Genomic DNA, 17,762 nt, shown 5'->3' with positions numbered 1-17,762 from the left:
ACTTGAACATAATATAAACATATACAAAAGTGAATTTGCCATCCAAATAGAGACTTCCATTACATTACAGACAACCAGGATGCCAAAACGTAGTCATTGTGTTCCTCATTACAAAAATTGCCAATGCTGGGGAAAAGTGTTATTCATTTATTTATTAAATTTATATACCGCCCAGCTCTCTAAAGGTGACTCTATGTGAATTACAATCAATCAATAAAAACCCCAATATAAAACATTAAAACATAATAACAATAAATAGTAACATTATATTAAAATTGACAAAGTTGAGGAGGAAGGGAGCAAGATGCACCTTGGGAGAAGGTGGGGTCTTATCTTAATCCATTTATCACCTTCAAAATGACTTATTTTTATGGGGCATCCAGGCTTATCACAAGAAAAGAGTTTTCTTGTGGAAATATTGCTTCTGAAGCAGGGAAATTTGATTGTAAATGACTTTATTTCTCAACCTTAGCAACTCTAAGATGAGTAGATGTCAACTTCCAAAATTCTCCTAGCATAGTTTGGGGTTTAAAAAAAAAGAATTAACATTTATTATACTATGATGTTACTTTCACACTGATAAAGAGGGGAAAAATCTGTTTTCCACATGATGGACTGTAAGATCCTCTGTGCAATGGGTGGACCAGAAATATTTCAGAATAATGATAATAATTGCAAGCAACATCATGACTGAGCTTCCAGAATTAATCATTGGAAACTTTGCTAAGGATTTGGATGTGAATATAATAAAAGCTACTGGGACCATCAAGTTGAGAAGGTTTTGAAAAATGAGCAGCTTAAGGTCTCATAAACTTTAAGATTCAAACAGATAGGCATCTTGTTCATATTATGAATGATATAACACTTATTAAAAAGGAGAATGTCTGGTTCACTGATGTTGCTATTCTAGGTGATGCTAAGACTGAGAAAAAACAATTGGAAAAAGTTACAAAACTCGGACTCGGAGATTGAAGTTGTACGCTTATGAAAAAAAAAAGTTGTTGTATCAATTGTGATTGGAAACTTTGTTCCACACCATGGTAGCGCAGTGGTTAGAATGCAATATTGCAAGCTACTTCTGATGCTGGTGGCTGCCAGCAATTCGGCAGTTCAAATTTCACCAGGCTCAAGGTTGGCCCATCCTTCCATCCTTCCAAGGTTGGTAAAATGAGGACCAAGATTGTTGGGGACAATATGCTGACTCTGTAAACCACTTAGAGACTGCTACAAAGCACTATGAAGTGGTATATAAGTCTATTGCTATTGTCGCAATACCTAAAGAACTTCTGGAATAGCTGGAAATATTGAATTTATAAGCCCTGAACATCCTAATTAAAAAAAAAAACCCACTCACCCTCCACTCTACTTTGAACTGCCTATATTCTTAGATGCTACCTTACAAATTCTTAGGTGCTTGGTAAGGACTTGAATTATTATGTTTCCACCAGTCTTAGACTGTGACTTTAACTGTAGAATACCCACACATAATAATAATAATAAATTTACTTGGAATAGCTTATATCCTACAATGATACCTTGACTTAAGTCCATCAATGAACAATATCTGTGTATTCCAGGCCTTTGGGAAAGACTCAATAAAATGCTAGACCATATCTAAACATCTGGCTGACTTTGTGGCCAACCATAATAATAATTGCTGGTATGTGGAAAACTAGTATCTTTTTTTTTTATAGTCTGCATCACCGGAAACAAAACCGATTATGGTTTTATATTAGATGTTGGCAATGCTCCATTGATAAATAATGACTAAATTCACACATCATGTTAACAATATAGTTTGGTGTGAGATTATTGTCATGTGTGAACTCATTCACCGGGAATTCAGAACACAGCTGATCATCTAACAAGATATGTGAACCTTTAGTATTGAATTTGCTTCTGTAAAACATATTTAAAGAAGCTAATATGTGCAAACCTACCCTAAAGCCAATCATGATTATAATTTGCAAGAACTACCATTCGTTCATCTCTATGATGATTTTATGATTGCTGTTTTTCTCTTACATTTTAAAGAAAGTATCATCAAGTACAGTTAACAAAACTTTCCTCATTCAGAGGATAGTTCTAATCCCTTGAGGTTTTTGACCTGGAAAATCTAATCCTTTTTAGATGAAGGCATGCATTTGTGAAACAATATAAAGATAATTAGATTTTAATAATATGCTTGTTTTGTTCCAGGATCTAGTTCAGGATTCAAATGGAAAGGTCCCAAATTAAATGTAACAGGAGCGCACCAAGTCATACAAGAAGGGGATACTTTAAACATCTTGTGCAGGTAATTAGCTTGGCTGAACTGACCTTTGCATTTTTCCCTTGGCTGCCATAATCTTAATTCTGGATGCAGGGTAACTTTAGGCTAAGCCTAAGTAGACATTGGTTGAGTCACCAAAGTTTAAGGGGTGCTGACACTGCTCCTGCTTCCAAATCATTCCAAACATGCAAATCTTGGCATCAGTGGGAAGTGATGTCCTCACTCAGTGTGGCATAGAGGTATCATATATCCATGATCTGGCACAGCTTGAGTGGAAGAGAGACCCTTCATTGGAAAGGCTCTTTGCTTTTGTGTTATTTTGCAGAATGTAATGGGGAAGACCCCAAATAGCTAATAGTAATAAAAATGAAAGCCATGATGTTAATTCTAATTTCATCTTTTTCTTAATCTGGATTTGCAGTGGAGATGTGCCCCATTCTTGGTTTCTGCCTGAAACTCTAAGTAGGAATGACAACCGGTTGAATATAATGACTTATGCTTGTGGAAGGCACAACAAGCAGTTCTGCAGTAGCCTGACTTTGAACAGAGCTCAAGCAACTGACACAGGATATTACAGCTGCAAATATCCATCCTCAAGTGAAGTAAAAAAGAAGACCGTATCTAAAATATATGTGTTTGTTAATGGTAAGATCTTATTTATTTTTATAATGAATTTTACAGATTGCTGCATTTTCACAACAGCTAAGGGGAAAAGACATACAGTGGTACCTTGGTACTTGACTACTTCAAAATTCATCAAATTTGGTGTTCAATCCATTTTGATGCAAAAATGTTGTCCTGGTACTCATTGTTTCTTTGATGCTCCATGCCCTGCGATACGAAAATGAGGGTTGCTACGGACAGAAAGTCGCCCATGCCAGAAAGGTCACTGCAAAAGGTTTGTCAAAGTAGGGGATGACCACAGAGGACAGACAGGAAGTCAGTCATGCTGGGAAGGTCACTGGCAAAGGAAAGGAACAGACAGGAAGTCCTTCCAGGTGAAAAAAAGGGTCATGTGGTAAGTCACATGGCTTGTTTAACACTTGTCATTTTAAGTACTTGTACTTCTTGGAACCAATTAACAACAAATTCCGAGGTACCACTGTAGTTATACATGAATTGCAACCCATTTGCTATAACATCAGAGAAACTAGCTGAAGATGTTGACTCACTCTGTGCTTGGACACTTAGGGCCTGATATGATGTAGATGTAGAAGATCTTCAACTGGATTTCCTAGCCACTTTTGTTTCCATGATTCCAAAGGTACTTGTGAATGTATGATTAAACATACACTTGACAGCTAAATAGACTTTGCAAGGGAAAGATACAATCAGATACCCCACACTTCCAAACTGAACTTGGACAATGATATCAAAACAATTCCTCATCCTTTGTTTTAAAATAAAATCCTCTCCATTAAGCTACAAATTCTAAACAGTCAGTGCAGTAAATGCACTTGATGTCTGTTATCTAGCTACAGTAGGTCATTATGTGGGTGTGAAGCTTTGTTTGTACTAAAACTGTCTGAGAATAAGAATTAAACTATGTGAGCCACCAATACTGCAGTGACAAAATTAGTGATTATTGGTGGGGCGGGGGGTTCTTTGAATTTTGGAAGCAGTTTAATAGGTTTTTGAAAAAGAAGTTAGTTAAACCTATTGGAAATTTTGTTATGAAGAAAAAGAAGAAAAAACTTCTGTTGAAACTTGATAATGTACTACTTGTTTTAGGAGCATATTCTTCTGTGTATAAAGGCGGCAAATATTAAGCCAGGACAATTGTGTTAACCTGCAGACATTCTGTCCCTTGGTTAAATCTTTTGTCTCAATAGTTTAACTTCTCAACCCAATTTGACTCTCTTTAGAATTTTTAATAAAGATTGGGAGGTGGTCACATACCTCTTGCAGTAGACATACTATTGTGGTGTTGGATCAAAATGCAATATTAAAATTATTCATTAGCCTTATCTAAAAGGAAGCAGACCAGAAGTGTTTAAAGATATGATTTAAGTATTATTTAAACCATGTCCACAGTGTGAAATACACATACAGGTAATGTTCTTGCTAGGATAATCCTGTACATATATCTCAACCAAAAGGTGTGAAATATCAAATCATTGCCAACAGAAAAAACACCGGAATGTCATGAAGCAATATTAAGGATGTTTAGGAAATTAATGTTTTATTTAGGTTGTTGATACTTGACTCACATCCATTAATCAACTCTACTCTAAAGACAATCTTGATAATCTTGACCATGTGACTTTTCCATTGTCATCAAAGCAAAGTAAAAGATACAGTGTTTACAAGATGCACAAAATTGTTACAAATACTTTTCTTCATTGGTCTTAATTGATACAGTGATTACCAAATATTATTGACAATATTATACGGATATTATAAATGATTTTGTATTCCAAAATAGTATAAAACTTTGCATTATTTATATTTGAAACATCTCCTGGTATAAAGTCCCCATGTGTGCAATACATATTTTGCTAATTTGAATAATTGTTAACATTAAATTCTTCCAGATTTATTTTTTAATTCATCTGAACCTGTTTTATTCCTTTGATGCATAAATGTCCCAATACAACTTTTTAAAAAATATAACTTTCTTCAATCTATGCTCATTAGTAAATTTAATTGCTCTGTTTATATATGGACAGTTGTATCTTTTGTAAGATATGAAGGTGTATTTGTTGTTTGAGAAATTGGACTGAAAAAAAGAGAAATCTTTGATACTAACATTCACATTGTCACTAATCTGATGGGGGTGTACCCTTATAAATTCACACTTACAATTTTCCATGCATTGGAGGTGTGTGGAATTCTGTCAATTGATCCTAGTGAAAGTTTTGCCTCTCAGAAGCAATCAAACTGGTTCAATTTAGTGATGTTCTAACCTGGAGCACATCTCCCCACTCAACCAATCTATTGTTGTTGTGTTGAAGTCTGATGGACTGAGCAAAGCGATACAGAACTTACTATGAGTTGAAGTCTACTAGCTTCAAATTGATGAGGCTGAGAAACACTGATCCAGAGAGTTTCCATGAATGTAATGCATTGGAATACGGTTGTCCCCAGTGCCTTAACCACTATACCACCTGTCCCTTCTTGCATTGCTTAGTAAAGTGCTCCAAAGGAACATTTTACTCTGTTGCAATGAAGCAGCCTTTAAAGATCTGTGCACTTCTAGTTTTCAACTCTATGACTGATCAATGCTATTTTGCAACTTCTAAAAATGTCAAGTTTCTACCTTATCCTCAGGGTGTTGAGAATTTGTTTAAATTTTCTCTTGAGGACATTTTGCAATTTCATGGTGGAGATGAGGGTGTTTTTCTGTTACACCTTTTCCTGTCACTCTAAAGTAGGGGTCTCCAACCTTGGCCACTTTAAGCCTGGAGGACTTCAACTCCCAGAATTCTGGGAGTTGAAGTCCTCCAATCTTAAAGTAGTCAAGGTTGGAGACCCTTACTCTCAAGCCCTCCTGCTCATTTCACTGGCTAATTGAAAAAGGCCAGTTCCCTCATGTTAGCTTCCACTGAGATTTAATTAAAGCGTCGGAAGGCCGAAAGCTTCTGGAGAAATGACTGTACAGTGAAAACAGGACATTCACAGACATGTCTTGATTACGTCATAATTGTTGGAAAATTATTATAATTTCCAGTTTGTGTCTAGCTCACTCCAAGGCAATCTCTACCTCTAGATCAGTATAAGTGCATACATGCCAGGCTACAAGGAATTAATTAAGGACGTGAAAGAGATTTTAATAATCATGTTATACTATTATTGCATTATAATATGTACATTTAATATTGTAATATTAAGATGATTGTTATGGGTTTAGTCATTCCCAAAATCCTTATCCTGAGATACTAAGCCTATAAATTTTGGTTCTATCAATGTTAATATTTTATCTGTCATCAATTTTCTACCAAATATTTTGGAGTCTAGTGTCATAAGGCAAAGTACTAGAAAATTTTGGAAAATCACAGTGGAAGATTTTCCGGTTAGTTTTATTTAGCCCAATCCCAGGCAGTCCCTATACTCAGATTAGAGCACATATACATGACACTCCATTCAGCTGGCAAAAAAACCAAAAACTTTTTTCTGCGGGGCAGTCCCAACTGAGGTTTATGAGAGTTTAAAATATTGAAAGGCAAAATACATAAATCAAACCTTTTCTTAGATAGTAGGTGCATCTGAAACCTCAGAGAATACCTAAGTCAAAAGCAGAGTTGCTTCAGATTCTCTGAAGCTAAATTTCTGATATGGATCATGTGACAGAATTCTGTGTAAGTAAATAACATGCTTTAAACTTACATGGAAATGAGGAAAAATGATTAATTATAAGAACAATAGAGTACAAAAACAAAACCCTATCTGAAAACTGAAATTCTCCATGAATGGTCAGCAGTGATGGGATTCAAATTGTTTAACTACCGGTTCTGTGGGCATCGCTTGGTGGGCATGGCAGGGGAAGGATACTGTAAAGTCTCCAGTCAGAGGTGGTATTTGCTGGTTCTCCAAACTACTCAAAATTCCTGCTACCGGTTCTCTAGAACTTGTCAGAACCTGCTGAATACCACCTCTGATGGTCAGTGATAGTTACAGTAAGTCCAGTTCTGAGATCATTTCAGTCCTAAGCAACTTATGTTTATGTAACATGGATTTGATGCAGAAAGAGTCCCAGGGAAATCTGTGGGTTTATTTGAGAAAGAATGGCTCAAAATACTCTGAAATGAAATGTGTATTAACTGATGCTCTTTTGCCTTGGTATAAAGTTTGCTTCAGATGGAAATGGGATGGGTGAAAGTTTTCAAGTCCTGGGATTTACTTTCTTACATTTCAGCTTGTAACATGAACATTTTTATATGGTCACTTTCTGAAAAAGACATAGAGGCATAGAAATTCTCTATATTCATTTGCTTGATATTGATTGTAGCATAAATATGTTGATTTTTATATTCAGAATAATAGATAAATCTTTTAATGATAGAAAATGTTTAAATGCCACCATAGGAAGTTCTTTTTTCTATCTATGTGATAGAGAAAAGGATACAATTTTCCCCAAATGGATCAACTTTGCATTTTATTATCATTTTCAGTATATAACCGAATGAAGAAAATTATGCCAGGCTTTGTTTGCAGTATCAGCTGTCATATAATTAGATTAGCCCATAGTAAGTGAAAAAAAATTATAGGAATAGACAAAAAGAGCCATCAAGAATACTAGAATTATTATTTCCTGGAAGAATAGCTATTTAAAATTAAGATAGCAACTAAGCTTGGATTGTTTCCTATGGTGGCGATTTGTATAGCTTTTCCAGCATTTTGGCAGGTTGCAGTATTTAGAAATGCAGAATAAATGTTTACAAATGCAGAAACAGGATCTGGCAGGAGAGGAAGAATGTTTCCCTTGACTTAAACAATTAACACTTCCTGTAGACTGATCAATAGAGACAATGAACCAAATAAAAACAGAGAAGATTTATTAAAAAAAATCTGTCCATTAAGAAGGATAATCTAATTCAAAAGAGTTACTAGTGAATAAATATACTCCTGAATGTTTTGAACTTACAACTGTAGCTGTAGCCAAATTCATGCATCACAGTGAGCTGGAATGTGGTTTTTGGCTCAACATGTTTTTGTGATGTGAGCCATTGCAATTTGAAAATTATAGTTCATGATTTACTATTGTGTCCAGACCAAATACCAGCTTTGAAACCTCCTGAACTACCTGTAGTTGCATCACCAAATTTTAGCAGAGAAGTTGCCAAACATAAATGGGAAATACACAGTAACTTTATTGAAAGTCCTAAAATTGGTTTAACATTTTTTTAGAGAAAAACAAAAACAAGAATGAAAAAAAATTGGACAATACTTTGGCCACTGATAGGTTTCCGCCTCTCAGAAGATTTTTTTGAAACCTCCTGAGGAAATCTTGTTTGCATTATCAGCTGTCATATAAAAGGAATTATATCCCTCAAGACAGTGATGGGATTCAAAAAAATTTTATACCAGTTCTGTGGGCGTGGCTTGGTGGGCGTGGCAGGGGAAGGATAAACTGCAAAATCTCCATTCCCACCCTACCCCACTAACCTGCTTTCCAGCTCCGTTCTCCTGTGCAGGGAACCAAAGAAGACGCAGCCGATCAGCTGGGACTCAAGAGGCAGAGAATAGATGGGGGTGGGGCCAGTTAGAGGTGGTATTCGTCGGTTCTCCGAACTACTCAAAACTTCCACTACTGGTTCTCCAGAACTGGTCAGAACCTGTGAATACCACCTCTGCCTCAAGATCCCTAGAGATTTGTCCTTATCTTATGTTTGTAGATTATTTGGATAACATTGAGACATTCACATAAAATGTCTGAAAAATAGATCTTTGCATTTAAAAGCATATTTTTGATTCTAAAGAGAAGGGAACCATATTGTGGAAGGTATATATTTGTTAGTATTCTTCTCAGAAAAGGCAAGGCTGTTTCGTAATCTATGGCTTTCCCCTCTGGTTGAAACCAGACCATGGACATAATTCTTAGAATAATTTTTTTTTTTGTATCCTGGATCTCTTTCCTGTCATTTCTTCAGAAGATGACAGTGACCCCCACTAGTATACTATGGGCAGCAACAACTGGTGACATGAAGTCTAGAGACTTGAGGCAGCTCTTCCTTGTACTTAAAATGGCCTGCAGGTTATACATACAGGAAACTGCTTTGCAACATTTGCTGTTTTTGGAAAATAGCTTTTAATTTCGTGACAAGGATAAATGAGCCTTAAGGGAGTAGGAACGAGCAACATTTCACTGGAGGTACATCTTGGTTGACCCGTTTTTTATAATGGCAACTCCTGCAAAACAAAGCAGAATGGAAGAGGTTTTTTTTTTTAAAAAAATCTGTCTTTTCCTTGGATGATATTAAAAAAGGAAACATTAGGTTGTTTTGATACTTAAGGTCCCCCCTTTCTCTCCTCCTCATCGTGAAATATTTTTCAATTCAAATGTATTTTTGAAACACTATATTTGACTTGCTTGAAGTATTTCCACATTTTTTTGATGAATAAATTCAAGATGAATACATCAATAACAGTGGTGGGATTCAAAAAATTTTTTACTACCATTCTGTGGGTGTGGCGTGGTGGGTGTGGCAGTGGTTTGATGGGCGTGGCAGGGAAAGGATACTGCAAAATCCCCATTCCCTTCCCACCCCACTTTCCAGCTCTGTTCTCCTGTGCAGGGCAACAAAAGAAGAACCAGCCAATCAGCTGGGACTCAGGAGGCAGAGAATAGATGGGGGTGGGGCCTGTTAGAGGTGATATTTGCCGGTTCTCCAAACTACTCAAAATTTCCACTGCCGGTTCTCCAGAACTGGTCAGAACCTGCTGAATACCACCTCTGATCAATAAGCTAGGAAAGGTTTGCATTGCTAATAAAAACCTTTCTCCACTACTTTTGGTGACTAATGCATGTAACTGAGATAAATCACTATATGGCAAGGCTTTCAAACTCCTGGCCCGCAGGTTGGATATGTCACGTGCTGGCCACAGCCACGGTCGGTTTAGCAAAGGGGAAAATAGTCCCGATACATCACGTGACAACAATGTGATGGCGTGAGTTTGACACCCCTGCTATATGGCATAACTAAATGGGGAATGTAATTTATCAGGTAATGGCTTTGTTGGCATTTTTTATGTCATTTATTGTGACTTTCTTCTCTTATTGCAGACACACAAAACCCATTTATCAAGCTGCATACAAATATACCAGAAATGATACGTACAACTGATGGAGAGGAGCTAATCATTCCCTGCAGAGTTACAGCACCTGATATCCATGTTAAATTAAGAATGGTAGACTTTTTTATTGCTTGCTATATGCATTGCTCATTACTTATTTAATTAAAATGGTTTGATTCAGATAAATGCAATTAATAGATCAACCTTTGTTGAATGTGCTAGTATTCCGTTTAGATAAAGTCATTGGCATGTTTCATCTTATGAGTGGGTGCTCAGAGTGGGTGGGAATTTTCTAAAAGGCACCATGACAGCGTTATAATGATAAAAAACATTTGTGCTTAAGAGACTAGTTATTTATTTATTGCTATAAAGAGGAAGTAATACCTGAGACAAAACTATGGAACACTTGCTTAGTCTTTATCACAGTCTCTAAAGATTATTGCTGGTTTCATGAAGAACGTAATAGCACTACAACTGTGTGTCACAAGTTTTGGTCCTTTTGTGGGGGGGGTGCATTGTCACAAGGCATGTAGAAAAGCGGTGTGTGTGTGTCTTGCATAATACAGTAACTTGGTTTGCATAATTGAAACACACACAAACCCTGTGTGTTAACTAGTTTGGGTACAAATCATGTGTTCTAAATCTGTCTTTTGATGATATTTTATATTTCTCCCTGATTGTCATTGGAGTGCCTTCCATTTCGCCACCTGTCTTGTCTTGCATGACATCTGGTGAAAAACTTTATTCATTCTACATATTTTTTCCAGAGTCATATACCAATGGTATATCATTTTATAAAATTTCTCTTTGAAATTGTAACATAGGGTGAATTTCAATTTTTTTTCAGCCACGTTTTCCCACTATTATATTCCAACAATATGTTATAATTGAAGTTCTTAGATCATTTTATCTATTTCAAATTTTAGCAACAGTTTATACATTTTAGCAATTTCATGTTCATTATTTGTACATAATTCAACATGAAATTCTATCTTTTGCTGTTCAGTTCCAAATGTACGATTGTCTACTTTAAATCTTTCTCTTAACTGCATACGAAAATCATGAAAACTAAATTCCTGTTCAGCCACTTGCGGTCATGGTTTCAGTTACATTGCCAGCAAAGGCATTACAAAATAAAGACTTACTCTTTTATTCCTTTGCTTTTGTAAGTTAGGCATAAACTTACTTAATGGCGGACAGAATCTCCTGAATCAATGGGCATACAGCTTATTGTCAGCATCTACATATACAATGACAAATCAGTTCAAAGAACAAAAGAGTCACGTTTCTATTTGGCAGCAGGAACTACAATATAATCTCCAGCGTTCAAGCTACTCCAGAATCTCAGCCAGCAGGTTATAAAATAACAGGCAATGTGTGTATTGTAAGGCACACTCCTCCCATTATTTCAATAGTTATTATGCCTTCCTAGCAGATTCTGCAAAGATAAAGGAGTATATGCTACTGTGATATGAGCTGTGACTGCTGTTCATTCTGTTAAAACATATCACTGTCTAAGCAAATGGCAGAAAGTGAAGGGAGGGGCCTTCCTGTGCAGTCCAGTCCCGGTAATCCATGATAATAGAATACAGGCAGAAGGCAGGCTGATAGTTTGAAGCGTCTGTCAGTCTGTGAAGGAGATGTGAGGAGAGTTGGGCTGAGAGAAAGGGACCGGCCCAAAGTCTTCCAGCTGGTTTTCATGCCTTGGGTGGTTTCTACCAGCACCTTAATCACTAGATCAAAGTTTATTCTAAAGACCAAAAGTTTCATTCTAAAGGACAGTGATACCTCAGCTAATGTGACCAACTGCTAATCTTGTCAACAAACAAACAAACAAACAAACAAACTACCCCCCACCAAGGGTTAGGAATTTCTCAATGGAGTTCCGTATCTTAAAGTCACCAAAAATGATCATTTGTATATGTTCCTACAGTATTGTGGGGGATTCATGGCCCCATAAGTGTGATGTTGCATGGTAATACAGTACCTGATGCCAGAGTCCTTAACTCAATTTTGCATGTTGCTGAAAAAGTGTTCCTCTTTCAGACAAACTACATTTTATCCTGCTCAGACCTTTAGAATTGGAAATAACTGATATTGTTTTAAACAATGCTGGACAAAGGGATTCTCCCGGTATAGTTCCCCCTCAAATCAGTTTTTCTTTCAGTTTAATGGAAGAGAATTTACTTTCAAAATATATTTCAAAAGCAGCCTGAATTGTGAAGAAACTTAATGGGATGTCTACAGAGATTCTCAGTCATTCACATCATGGTTGTCCCAAAGGGGCTTTTTCAAAAGGCAACTGTACTTTCTTTGTTTTTCCTTGAAGTAGTTTCACTTCTCATCCAAGAAGCTTCTTCAGTTCTGATTGAATGGTGAGAAGTTGGAAGGATTTATATTCCTTGCAGTTATCTGGTTGCTAGCACTCTTTTGGAGAGTCGTTGAGGCCACTTGGAGGTTTATCTGTGATGGTTCCACACCAGTGGTGGGATTCAATTTTTTTTTACTACCGGTTCTGTGGACGTGGCTTGGTGGGCATGGCTTGGTGGGCACAGCAGGGGAAAGATTCTGTAAAATCTCCAGTCAGAGGTGGGATTTGCCGGTTCTCCGAACTACTCAAAATTTCCACTACCGGTTCTCCAGAACTGGTCAGACCCTACTGAATACCACCTCTGTTCCACATCCATTTGCACTATTCAGGTGAAACCTGAGGGCACAAATAAAAGTCTAAGTAGCCTCAATGATTCTCCAAAAGAATGCTAATGATCAGATGACTGCAAGAAATATAAATCCTTCCCCCACCATTCAATCAGAACTGAAGAGGCTTCTTGGATGAGAAGTGAAACTACTTCAAGGAAAAACAAGAAAGTCCCGTTGCCTTCTGAAAAAGCATGTTTGGGAAAACCAATGGGATGGAGTAGTACTCTTTTACTTATTTAACAATAATGCACAGAAGCAAAGAGGAAGAAGATTGTGTAAAGGACAAGGATTAGTAACCCCTTCTAGAAATCATGCGTCTCAGGGTCGGAAAAACAAAATTGTTTTTGGACATGCAGTGTTCGTTCAGGGTGGATTCATGTGTTCATTACACCATCCCTCCAGACTCCCTAGCTTCCTACGCACTGATTTCCACAGCAAGATGAAATATCTCTTTTTTCAATAGCTATGCTACTATCACAACTATGGGAGAGTTTTGCTTTTGAGAAATTGTTGGAGATCATTTTTCTCACAATTGCTTTGAAGTTCTCTAAACAGATGGACTGAATTTCAAATGTATCTAATGCTGCATTCATAGATTGTGGTTTGTATGTGGAACAATATGTATGGCATATCTATATCTATATCTATCTACACACACACACACACACACACACACACACACACACACGAGTTTGATCATCATGAATGTGAGCGTATGATAGAAGATGCAGATTTTATTTTGTTTTTTAGCTTTGGAACATTTAGAAACCAACAGAGATGGAAAAATAACAACAAGAAAAAAATGCAGTGTATGACTTTTGGAATTCTTTCTAGCCCCTTTTCCTTTTTGTTCTGTGTGATAGAATAAAGTGTTGCATACACTTTATTCCTTGTTTCCCTGCTTTCTTCTCATGTTGCAAGATCAGGGCAACCTGAATATTATCTACTCTGAGTCAGCAGATCATGAGGAGAAGATTTAGAACAGTGTTTCTCAACCTTATCAACTCTAAGATGGGTGCACTTCAATTCCCAGAATTCTCCAGCCAGCAAGTTGGCTGAGGAATTCTGGGAGTTAGTCCGCACATCTTTCAAGTTGCTAAAGTTGAGAAACATTGGTTTAAAATGAAGCAACCTGTAGTACTGCAAGATGCTGTCCAGCTACCTCTCCTAGAGCATTGTACTGGGGGTCTAGAAGGGATCTTTCTCTTTACAACTGTTGATCTTTGTTTTGCCAGCTTGTCTCCAATGTTGAATGTGATCCTGTTTTGTTCAGTTTTTAGAGATTATTCATGTTGATAGACTAATACACAGATGGTAGAGTCTTGACCCCTTTACATAAGTTGTTTCTTCCGTTTGTTAGGAAAGAATAAAAAACAAAATTGCAGACATATTTGTGGTGTTGTCCCATCATTAACCCTCATTGTCTGTCCCTTCCCACAGGGTCATTAAGTGAAGCCCTTGACCACTAAAATATGTCCTGCTGCTATATTTTATTTTATTTATTGCCAACTGTTTATAATCTAATTGTAGTCCTCACTGGGTTTTTCCAGTGGGCTCTAACATTACAGATGTGGCTATTATGCACCCCACTTAGAAGTTTGCCCTTCAAATGAAAAAAAAAAAACATTTTTGGCCCGAATACCCATGTTGGTTGGTTTGTTTTGTCTTTCTTGGAAAGGTCTGCCATTGCATTAAGAACAGAGGTGGTATTCAGCAGGTTCTGACCAGTTCTGGAGAACTGGTAGTGGAAATTTTGAATAGTTTGGAGAACTGACAAATACCACCTTTAACTGGAGGTTTTACAGTATCCTTTCCTTTATCGCAGAACCGATAATAAAAAAAAAAGAATCCCACCACTGATTAAGAAATACCTCAACACCTGACTCAGAAGCAAATTTGCTATTATGTACAGTATATGATGTGTTTGCTAAGAAAAGGGAAACCACTTCTTACTAAATACTTAGCACAATCCATATTTGTCAATAGGAAATTAAGAAGAGGGCAATTTTGCTTGGAAAGTCCCATGGGCTTTTGCACCATGACGAATAACAAAATTTGGTGTGGTGGAACATGAAATAGTCAGTTTTTAAACCAAGATTTTCCCGTATTAAGAGACCAAAAGATTTTTCAAAAATCTTCTGTGTCATACTTAGATGATTTACTGACCATTGCAATATGACTGTCCATGCCAACTGCAAATCATTCTAATATATTTGAAAATCACAACTGCAAATCATTCCCAGCTGTAGCCCCCAAGTCATTCTCATCATCTATGGCCCCCAAATGAGTCGATCATGGCTTTTTAACTGACCATCTTTAGTCAATCATTGCTTTGCCATGCTAGTCAACACCTGTGTTACAAGCCAATCAGTGCACTTTCTCTCTCTGCTTTAAATCGGTCACCCAATTTACATCTGCTTCTACCCAGAGCTTCGTGTGTGTGTGTGTGTGTGTGAAACAAACAGAAAAGACCCTCAATTTACCTGGCACTGTTCTATCAAGCTCTATTAATTGCATTAATTAATTAATCTATTAATTGCAGTACCTCAACAAATCCAGAGTCTGGCAAGTCAGAAAACTTGTGTTTTGGATTTCTCTCTAAGCTGGGGTGCATGAAGTGGAGCTGTTTGAAGGAAAATAGTACAAGTTCCAGATGTCCCCAATCAAGTGCCCTTTTCATAAACCGCAGAAATGCAGTTGTCTGCAATAGATGAGACATGTTTTATAATTCCCTGAGGTTCTTTGTCATAAAATGTTATTAAATAAAGCATTTATTACTTCTAGGATTAATAAGTACTTAAGAAAATAGTGGGGGAAATAATGTATTTATTTCATTTTAGATACCAGGAGAAAACATTGTCCCTGATGGGAAAACAGTCATCTGGGATAACACAAAAGGCTTCATAATTCCAAAAGCAACTTATACATTCATAGGGCTTCTTAGCTGTGAAACTACTATTGATGGTCATGAATATAGCACCAAATACCTGACATATAGGATAAGTGAGTACTTTTCTATACATCTCAGTTTTTCTGTCTATCTGTTTAACTAAGCAATCATCCAGTTCATTTTGCTTTTTTTGTCTTTCATAGACAATGAAATCATTAGTGTCCAAGTGAATGATTCAAAACCAGTGAAGTTATTCAAAGGACAAAGTCTTGTTCTCAACTGTAGTATCACCGCAGCCTGGAACACCAGAGTGCAAATCACATGGACTTATCCTGGTGAGGTGTGTACTTTTTCCTTTTTCAAATACTAATGAAAATGTTAAAAATGTTAACTAAATAAATGTACTCATTTGTTGTCATTCTGCTGAATTTTGTAGTATGATTTGTTTTATTTTCCATGTTGTGTTGGAAAACATACTTTTCATGTTGCATCATTGAATGAGCAAGACTACACAATATATACATAAATTCATTGTGCATATTTCATAATAACATTTATTTTTAAAACTTTAAAACTTGGAAATTTCTTAGGTGTCGTGATTAGTAATACTTATTACACAATGTCAAAGGGTTTTATGTCATAATAGACTTCCTCAAAGTAGGCTTCCAACTCAGTTTCAGAAAGAAACTAGTTAATTTATTCAAAATTTCAATTGGACTCTGAGCAAATCACTTCATCAAAGATAAAATATGGTTACTGAGCTTATCTTCACCACATTTTTAGCATATTCAGCCATGTACAAATATCTCCCTGATTTCCAAGAAAAACTTATCAATTTGCCATTGGATCTTAATAAGGTTAATGTATGGGAAAATTCAAACCTACTTGAGGTTTGTCCTAGTCAACCAATATTTAAGAGTATATTATAAAAGGTCTACTAATCATTTCGCTTTTCTGATAAAACTTCCACTTTCCATTTGCATACATACTGTACACAGTATTACTGGCAGATCCCTTGTTTTTCTTGGTTCTACACACTTGATTCTACACATTGAGTGAACCACATAAGTCTTAATGCAGATCACAGTCCAAACTAATTTGCCTGATTACATGTTGAAGGATGGTTAATAATTTTTAGCATAGAAATTTGTCTCATAGGATTATATATAATTATACAATACAATGTGCTATATATATATAATATGCATTTCTATAGTCATAGAAAAACTTGGTCTGTGATCCCTGTAAAATAATTCTAAAATAGCAGGTTCTAAATGATCTTCAGTTCTTACTTTCCAATACAGTGTTTTTATGACTATTTATCTAAAAACTGCATTTAAAAAAGCATGAAGTCTAATCTGGAGTTGCATGGTAAATTGTGACCACTATATAAATTCCAAATAGCAATTGTTGATAGTAATAAGACCTGTGTCACTTTTTTTTTCTCCCTATCTAGGCAAGCAAAAGAGCCACCATTAGTAGAAGCATTCAACAAAGAAAAGATGAGCCCAACCTATTCTATAGCATCCTTGTTGTCGATAAAGTCCATGGTATAGATAAAGGCCAATACATCTGCAATGTTAAGAGCGGGCCGTCACTCAAATCAGATAGTGTAACAGTTTTTATTTATGGTAAGATATAATTTGTGTATGTTAATGTCAGACATTTATACTCCAAACGTCAAGGTTCTGACTGACAAACCCAACCAAAGCAAGCACAACTGAAACAATCCAATCTCTGTATGCAAACTTTATTGAGAATACCACTTTGGCAAATTTGAAGGCAAAACCAGATCTAGAGCTATCCTGCGCTAACCCCTATAGTTAAGGTTCAAATTCCACCACCCTCTCCCATTAGCTCAGGTCACATTGTCCAATACAGCCTCTGGATATTGTTGTGGGGAAATCTTTTTTGGCTTCTGTAAACACCTTCCGAAAAGTCCTTTTTCTCACACCAACATCTTGATGCCTGGGCCATTTTCTATCTCCCTCCCTCCATAGTTTGTTGGCAAGCTGAGATATGATAATAGTTGCAACAACAAAAGTCTTTTGATGCTTGACACCAAAGCCAAGATTGCAGTCTCGAAGTTAAGTGATGTATTGTTACGATTTTGTGCTTTTTACAAGGGTTTGTCCATGTGCCACTAAGTTGTGCTATTTATTACAC

The 17,762-nt window shown here is 36.5% G+C and overlaps 1 protein-coding gene across 3 annotated transcripts in view; it reads left to right on the top strand.

The window, feature by feature from the left end:
- The window catches only part of FLT1 (fms related receptor tyrosine kinase 1), a 116,309-nt gene that overhangs the window by 10,179 nt on the left and 88,368 nt on the right, over window positions 1–17,762 (top strand). For all 3 annotated transcript variants that reach the window (XM_026708826.2, XM_087937207.1, XM_087937208.1), the window contains exons 2-7: window positions 2,200–2,296; window positions 2,694–2,917; window positions 9,996–10,120; window positions 15,547–15,709; window positions 15,800–15,936; window positions 17,053–17,227. In XM_026708826.2, the coding sequence (XP_026564611.1) occupies window positions 2,200–2,296; window positions 2,694–2,917; window positions 9,996–10,120; window positions 15,547–15,709; window positions 15,800–15,936; window positions 17,053–17,227 (921 nt within the window). The remainder of the gene's footprint in view (window positions 1–2,199; window positions 2,297–2,693; window positions 2,918–9,995; window positions 10,121–15,546; window positions 15,710–15,799; window positions 15,937–17,052; window positions 17,228–17,762) is intronic.

The sequence above is a fragment of the Pseudonaja textilis genome, chromosome 7 (genome assembly GCF_049901715.1).
Source record: "Pseudonaja textilis isolate UNSWEBS1 chromosome 7, rPseTex1.2, whole genome shotgun sequence".
Classification (NCBI taxonomy): domain Eukaryota; kingdom Metazoa; phylum Chordata; class Lepidosauria; order Squamata; family Elapidae; genus Pseudonaja; species Pseudonaja textilis.
Note: the sequence above shows the minus strand (reverse complement) of the source record. Positions and strands in the feature narration are given on the sequence as shown.